The sequence below is a fragment of the Sinocyclocheilus rhinocerous genome, unplaced genomic scaffold (genome assembly GCF_001515625.1).
Source record: "Sinocyclocheilus rhinocerous isolate Xijiao unplaced genomic scaffold, SAMN03320098_v1.1 scaffold185, whole genome shotgun sequence".
In the NCBI taxonomy this organism is placed as follows: Eukaryota; Metazoa; Chordata; class Actinopteri; order Cypriniformes; family Cyprinidae; genus Sinocyclocheilus; species Sinocyclocheilus rhinocerous.
In genome coordinates this window covers 1,312,108-1,320,488 of record NW_015662163.1, presented here as the reverse complement: position 1 = coordinate 1,320,488, position 8,381 = coordinate 1,312,108, and the positions used below count along the sequence as shown (strand labels likewise).

At 36.6% G+C, this 8,381-nt stretch overlaps 1 protein-coding gene across 3 annotated transcripts in view; it reads left to right on the top strand.

The window, feature by feature from the left end:
* Positions 1–8,381, top strand: part of rcan2 (regulator of calcineurin 2) — an 84,375-nt gene that overhangs the window by 51,500 nt on the left and 24,494 nt on the right. Inside the window, exon 1 of one of the 3 annotated variants that reach the window (XM_016537548.1) lies at positions 675–869. The exons of the other annotated variants lie outside the window; for them this stretch is intronic. Within the exon in view, the coding sequence (XP_016393034.1) occupies positions 783–869 (87 nt within the window). The 5' untranslated portion in view covers positions 675–782. Of the gene's footprint in view, positions 1–674; positions 870–8,381 lie in introns of those variants that run through there. 3 annotated transcript variants of the gene reach the window in all.

The following is an 8,381-nucleotide window of genomic DNA, read 5'->3' as shown; positions in this document are numbered from 1 at the left end:
AGCCTGCTGTAATTTACAACTAAACACAAGTGTTTTGTACTACATTTTTTTATACATTTTGTCATATAAAAATCAATATAGTGTGACGTCAAGCTGGAGAAACAAAAATAGCCACCTATATTTAGAAAACTCCCCTATGAATGTCTTTTTGTTGCATGTTGAATGATGTCACGTAAATGAGTGGGATATTAATAATATATCCGTCTTGCCGGGATCCACAGACCTCATCTTTCTCTCTCTCTCTCCAACCTTCTTGTTTTAGAGCTCTCTTTTCCATCCGCTCACTAGTCTGTCTATGATGCGACTTTATATTAATCTGCAGTGCTGAGTCACTCTCCTGTCTTCCTTTGCCCTATCAGAGTGATAATGGAATAAACTGCCAAAAATAAAAGGTGTTGAAATAGAAAATATCTTATTGTATTTCTTACACTAGCCACATATAACAGTTTTTGGACCCAAGAACAGCTACAGGAGACAAAATAAGAGAGAAAAGACTTAGCGTATGAATAAAAAAAACACCCTGGTGTGTGCAAGTGCAAGCGAGCATTCATAAAGAGAGGCAGTGATGTCACTGCATGGAGTGAGTGAGAGAGAGGAGGAGAGGAGGGGTGGCGGCTTTCGCGCACACACACACACGTACGTCTGAGAGTTTACAGCAGGCTCTTCAGAGCAGGAAAGCAGCACATCCAAACACTCGCACACAGCCTCGCGTGCATTCAGACGCGCTCCACACACATACTCTGTCAGGGGCCGGTCATCCCTTCAATCTGAGTGAGCCCAGCATGCCCTCCAGGAGCGTGGACTGTAATATCTCCACCCTCATCGCCTGTGCGGTGGACGTGGAGGTGTTCACCAGTCGGGAGGTCAAGGTAGGGCAGGAACTTCCAACTTGTTTAGGGTATGTACGGCTAAGGGGTGGTGTAACTGATTTTGAGAGATGTTAAGACTGTCACATTGACATCCTTCATTCTGTGGTACAAATAAAAAGAGTTATTATGTTTAGACAATGTTTGTATGTCAATATACTAACAGACTAGATTGCCTCATTATGTATATCTACAGAAAAAAAGACAGATTACAGTAGGTTCTCAAACCACTTTTGCACTAAAAGGCTCATCGATTCAAATTTGACCATTTTGTCTTGTCTTTCAAGTGACTGTGTTTGTAAATGCACCTCTTTAAAATGATTTTCTGTCTAATGATTTTGCCTGGTGGTTATTTTGATTGTCTTGCCTCATAGGGTTGTTGTGACAGCTCTTTTCATTCACACCGCACACCATTCATTAAAAAAAAAATACACTTGATCTCAGTGCATCACGCTTTTGCCCGACTGACCATCATTCTCTTAAGTCTGTGACATGCTCATCTTTCACATCACACACTCTGTCAGACATGCAAGGTCATCATTGATTCCACATCCTTTAGATGGGTGTTAAAAAAAATACACTTGATCTCAGTGCATCACGCTTTTGCCCGACTGACCATCATTCTCTTAAGTCTGTGACATGCTCATCTTTCACATCACACACTCTGTCAGACATGCAAGGTCATCATTGATTCCACATCCTTTAATTGGATGGGTGTTTGTAATGCTTCATTGCACCCTTTGGAATCAGTGGAATCTGTTCTAATTGAACTACATACTGTACTTTAGTAAATATTAGCGTTTGGCAACTAGGGTCAGATTTAAAAGGGCCACAGGGATCTTTGGTGTATCTCTCTATCCTGACATCATTTGCTGACAATTTTTATGCATTGTGTCTTCGTTGCACATGGAAGGAATGTCAGTAGCTAAGGAGTTTATTTTTTAAAAGATGACTAGAAGTCCTCCTAAGCGCTATGTATCCAAAAATAGATTGGAATTTTTTTTTGTCTAACTTCATGGAAGCATCTACAAAGGAAAATTAAATTGTAATGTTAGGCTACTTTTTCGAGTGAAACCTATAATTAAGCAGGAAATCATGTAGGATGGGGCTTTATTTCATTTAACTGGATTCTGAAAAGTGAAATGCTTAAGGGATGTTCACACCAAGATTTATGTTGAGTTATGAAACTATTCATATTTTCATTTGAACAAATGGCTGTTAATTTGTCTTTTTTCAGAGGAATATGAATGTAACAGATTTTTTTACATAGAGGTATTCTAATCTCTTTTTTTTAAGAGAAATGCGAAGAAAACTGGCCAACCAATGATATTTACACTTTCGTTTAAGTGCACAGAGCACTTGTTGTTACATAAAACTATGATTTGGTGGAACTTACGAACAGAGCTTTGAACCAATCTATATTGTACGAAGCGCTATAGAAATAAAGTATTTTGTTAAATGACAGTGCTCTGTACTCTTGTATTTGGTGTTGTCTCATAAAAAATCTGAATAGCTGTTTGAAAACGTAAATATTGTTTGACTTTTTTGACCTTTATTCTCTGTGATAAGTGGGTGTCAGAAAATTGTACAGCACCTTGTGTACCGGAGTAACTGAGGTATTACTGCTTTTCCATAGGCACCACATACTGTCAGAGAGCGATTTTGCATTTTCATGTTTATTCGCCATTTCCTTTTTGGTCTGATAGACAAATCATTTCATTTTACAAATTCCACACAGAATTTTTATGCGAACGTTCATTGTCTTGGTGTGAACAGACGTTTGCTGTACAGTTGTTGGTAAATATTGTTTCCCCACCAACACGGCCTTGTTAATGACAGCAGAAAAAAATGTTTTTTAGAAAATAGAATAAATTTTAATTTTGATGAAAACCTTTCTTCTGTAGAAAATGATGTTTTTTTTTATAAATCATACACTGCACTTGCCATAAAACTATTCATAGTCCACAAAAAAGTCCATATGAACTATATATTGCAAGTCTACTGAATCTATATGTTGGCTTTGTGTAAGGAACAAACCAGAAATGTGACTTGTAATTTTTGTGTCTATCCCACCTCCACTTCCAGATTCAATAATTGCTTTGAGTACTGTACATTACCCAAAGCTGGCTTTGGAAAACTTTCTGAACAAGTTTTCATGTTGTCAAGAATATAGACTGATATGGCAGTATTTTCCAGTCTTTTATACTACCTCTTTATCTTTCCCATATGCATCCCTTCTAGTCACCATTATAAGATCATGCAGTGTTTCTGGACCCCTGTGTCTGTCTCTTCCTGCCTTATGAGTTTCTTGTGACATGTTTCACATTGCCTACGCTGTGACTGGGCTGAGTTTCAGCTGGGCCATAATGCTGAGTAATAGCAGGAAGAGCAGCGGCTCTTCTGGGCTTTCCACATTTATTTGATCCTTGCTGGGAACACTGCAAGTCAGGAGGTCACATTTATTTTCTCTGGGTACCATGGAGGTGACCTGCTTCCTCTAATAACAGTAAGAACATCTCAGGCACTGCAGCACGACTCAATTTCCTGTCATATCAGTTCACCAAGTAGAAGCGTTCTTTCCCTGTTCTCAGTCAGTAAGCATTTAATAGTCCTTTACCTGATTGTGCTAGAAGACTCTCAAGATTGTAGTTTCATCTTTACATGATTATAAGACCTTTCAATTTTATGTTTGAAGATGAAATCATTCTCTTTTTCATATACACATGCACAAATCTGTTCGATGCCTAAGTTTCACCTAGCTAGACCTTTGACACATCATATGGTTTGGTCAACATTACAGCTTATTCTAGCAAGAAATGGCCTATTTTTAAATATAAACATAATTTAAAGCATCTAACCACTTACTTTTTTTACATTTTCTTGTGCCGTTTAGGGCGGGATTATCTGAAGCATCTTTTTATCGGAATAAAAATATAAACTAGATTAGTGCCAGACTGTGTTATTTTAGTATTTATATACTATTATAGTAATATTTCTAATTAGCTTTTTTATTTTAGTAAAAAAAAGTCATTTAAAAACATTTTTAAGTGATTTTGTGTGCTATTGTCATTTTCGTTATTTTTAAAAAAATATTTCTATATAGATTTAAATCATTATTTCATTTTTATTAATGTTACTACTTATGTTGCTTAGTTCGCAAGGCAACACTTTTTTTTTGTATAAGTGTTTCATCTAATATTTATGTTTTATTTTATATCAGCTTTATTTTATTTACCAATTTTTTTGTTTTTTTTTGTTTTGGTTTCAGTTAGCCATGACACTGGTGCCAAATACCACAGTAACACCATGACAGCATTTATTTCAAATCATGGTGCCACAGTGTATGCAAACGAGTAAAAACAGGGAAGATTGCAGAAATTGTGTATAGACTGTGATCAGAATTTCAGCCTGGTCCAAAAGTAAGAAATACAAACGATATAGACACTACTATATAGTTACAAAACAAACAGAAAATACAGTCTTCATTTAAATTTAGTTTCTTCCTCAAAAATATATGTTGTGTTCACACAGTACCTTGTAAACACGACTTTTAAGTTTCCAAGCGGACCAATAAAACCCTGTGTGCCCTTACTTCAGGAAGTTACATAAAGCCAGCCAATCAGATTAGAGATTGCCAGATCAAACAAAAAATTAGTGCAAAATATGCATCAGAAGGCCAGTGAACAGGTCTGAGACCTCTGTTTGTTTACTTTACCATATTATACACAGTATTCATGAAATATTTAGGCTTGCAGTCCTAAGAGAAGCAATGTGCAGCTTTAGGTTGTACATTTAAAGAGTTATATTTAACCAAGGTCAAAGTTGAGCCCAAAAAAATAAGAGCTCGAGAGGATCTGGCCTGGATCTGTTTAAGATGACTAGTGTCTCTCCATGCAAAGAAAAACTCACCTTTTTCTCCTCACCATCTGATGCTAATTCATCTCCCAGCAAGGAGAGGATCTGGTCTTGATTAAAAGCAGGGGACTGTTAAATTTGACATTCATTTCAGGATTAATGTTAAGGTTAGGCTCAGTTTGCGTTTTCCCCTTTTCCACCCCCTATTAAGAACGTTTTCAAGCCACAATGTGAACAGTAAACACACGGCTTGGCTGAATAACAGCTGTAATTGCTTAAATGCCTGCATGCCTACCACACCATCCTCAAAGAAGAGTGGAAAAGCATAGCACCTCGTTTTTTTTCCTTGCTGGGAAGGCCAATCATTCCATTCTAATGGAGTCTCCAGCCATATCTGCTGTTTACATTTTAGTATTGTCATCTGATGCGGTTTGTACTCGCGTTGGTTTGTCTTGGCAGGAAAGCAACAACCTATGTGAAGTTAAGTGAGGTGTCACTGGGCTAATGTGTGTTATTTTTAGCGTCTCTCTTATTCTTGATGGACTTTTTATCTGTCAAGCAAAAAGCTGGTAACTGAGTGTGTCATTGCGCAGTAATTTCATGCTTTAGTGGGTTGAGATCATACAGCAGCCCAGACGTCACCAAAGGCTGTTTATAAACTAACATGGCTGCTTGGCTGCTTCCAAAACAAATGAGTTTTCCCTCTCTTTCTAATATAATTCACCCTGATTGGTCCTTTAACGCTCCATTCGCACCTAAAATGGACATGTTCTTGAGAAGGTCAGGTAAAATTGTTTCACTGACATACTTTGTGATTTTTATCCCATCCGATTCAAGCATGTCTGTTTTTCTCGCACAACTTCTGTTAAAACCTACAGTGCGTGCGTAGCAATGTGTTTTTTTTTGGCTACCTTATGAATTGCGTTTTGTGATTGCGATATACTATACGTCTAATTTATTTTGACCTTCATAAAATACCATAACTAAAGGCTTTCACTTCATTGCGTATTTCACAGCTTTCCTAAAAAATTAGTTGTTGGTATAAACTAAAATCAATCCTAAATGCTGTAATGTCATATAGATTCGGAACGAAATAAGTGTGCATAAATGATGATAGATTGTTCATATTTCAGTGAACTATTCTGTCAAAGCTTGTTTATTACAGTAAATGTAAAAATATGGAATATGAGCATGCATGCATCATTAAACAAATTTTAAAAACATCTCAAAATGGTGCTTTTGTCAGAGCAGACACATCGAAAACAAGGCTGTGATGGATAGAAGTACAGTCGTTCAACATATTATACTACTATGTGCCTGGGATGGTGCAGAGCCTTATTTTTAGTTTGAATTGAGTTAAATATGGTATCTACTGTGACTAAGGTCAAGGGGATGCTTTCATTTTGTTCCACAAATCACAAAACTTAATGTTTTTAGAACATTAAGTTAGCAAAAATAATATTAATGTTAATCGACATTGTGTATGTACTGTAGTCTGAGCTACATAGCGATCATGACTTTCTCTTACAACATTATTCTCATGACATTTATACCAGCAAGTACCAGACGGTATCAATGTTCATTTCCACCACTTTAAATGAGGCCCCTTAAATCCAACTGCTGTTGCTGTTTTTAAATGATGTGTTTCAAAGTGGTGGTAAATGAAGAGCAGACCTGTCAATTTGCTAATGTACAATTTTATAGTCTCCACACACACACACACACACACACATATATATATATATATATATACACACGTGTGTGTGTGTGATTAATCTACTGTGAATGGAAAAAAATACTATGCATCAAAGTCCTGGTGTTTTTTTAGGAAAATGTTAAATATATCATTCCACAGATCCTTTTATGATTAGATAAAGTAATATTTTTAGAAAGCCAGTGGCAAAATATTCCACTGCACATAACCCTTCATCCTCCTCCCTTCATTTTGGTGTCCATATTTGTAAAGGAATGTGATTTATTTCCACTACAAATACTTAGCTTTGAAATGTCCGCTGAGGGCTCTCAAAAATGAACATAACACTATGTAACCCATGGCAATAAAGTACAATAATACTTCAGCTATATTTACCTCCATCGCCTTGTTTAAAATATTACGTTTGTTTTCTTATTAATTTGCATATTAGGCCTCATATACTCAAGGCAGAAAGTGATGCCCATAACCTCAATGTTTCCATTAGGGTTTATTTTCAAACACATTCCAAGGACGTGATTCAGATATTTTGATTAAATATATTTTTGGTGTTTGCTAATGCAAATGTCTCTATTATTATTGCTTACTATGGTGATTTGATCAAACCCCTAACTGTAAGTGTTAAACTGCGGCTTGCAACTCATGCTAAGTTTGTGTTTATGCTAAGAACAAGAATGATATGTCATATTGTGCAACAGGTTTTAACTTTTCTAAGCAGTCAGTGTTTTTAAATTATAAGAACCAGAATATCATAGACAAGCTCCGTTGACTAAGCCAATAAGAAACCACCAATAACCTCACTTAGCAAGCACTCAGAGCATCTTTTCAACCATATGAAATGTGATTAAAAACCTTATAACAACACCCTGACATCCACATCCAACATGGCAATGGACAGCATGGGCAAACACCACCCATAAAAACGTAAAAATTTAGTTCAAAGTGGTGTTGTGTTAGAGGATATTTGTAGAAATAAACCTGGTCTGAATTGACCGTTCGAAAAGACCTGCCCTCTTAAGTTACTGTTGCTATCCCTGACAAACAATGCCGCTCTCACACTACACTCATGTTCTCACGCAGTGAAAAATACATTGCAGACCAAAGAGAAAACTGACAAGGCATCAACAGATAAGACAGAGCATTTTGTCATTTTTAAAGAAATTCAAACAGTAAATACCATTTTGTGGCTCTTTAATGTGTCGTGACAGATCACTGTATTGCCTCAGTTCAAATACGTGAACCGATCGTCTTTTCATATTTACGTAATGCATGAAATCAACATGAATAAACATCAGAAAGTATTTTATTTCAACCGTGGAACACACCATTTTTCAAGTGTAAGTCCACCGAAGTTAATCTACTCTCCTGTCTGATTTGCGATTAAGGCGCGCATTTACATATTTTCCGAGCCAACAATATAACTCGAAACCTATGAAAATGGTTTAAAAAAGCACATGGCGCCATAGTTTCATCATTTTAGAGTGTCACAGTGACCGTCTTTTTGCAGTAAAGGACCTGTCATAGTTTAATGAGTGGGAAGATGACATGAAGCGACGCGAGGTTGACGTTAGCTGCACTGAAAACAGATGAGCGCACATACTGTATCCTACATACAGCTCCCAATCGGGGTGAAGTTTGTGGGATTTTGTCCACAAAATGATAAGAGCACACATTATTTTATTATTTCACACACAGTGTTTTAAAGGGTTCCAAACCCGTAAGACCTTCGTTCATCTTCGGAAAACAATTTAAGATATTTTTGATGAAATCTGAGGGCTCTTTGAGCCTCCCATAGACAGCAAGGTAACTACCACGTTCAAGGTCCAGAAAAGTACCAAGATGATCGACAAAGTAGTCCGTGTGACATCAGTGTTTCAACTGTAAAGTTACGAAGCTACAAGAATACTTTTTTTGCGCAAAGAAAACAAAAATAACGACTTTATTCCACA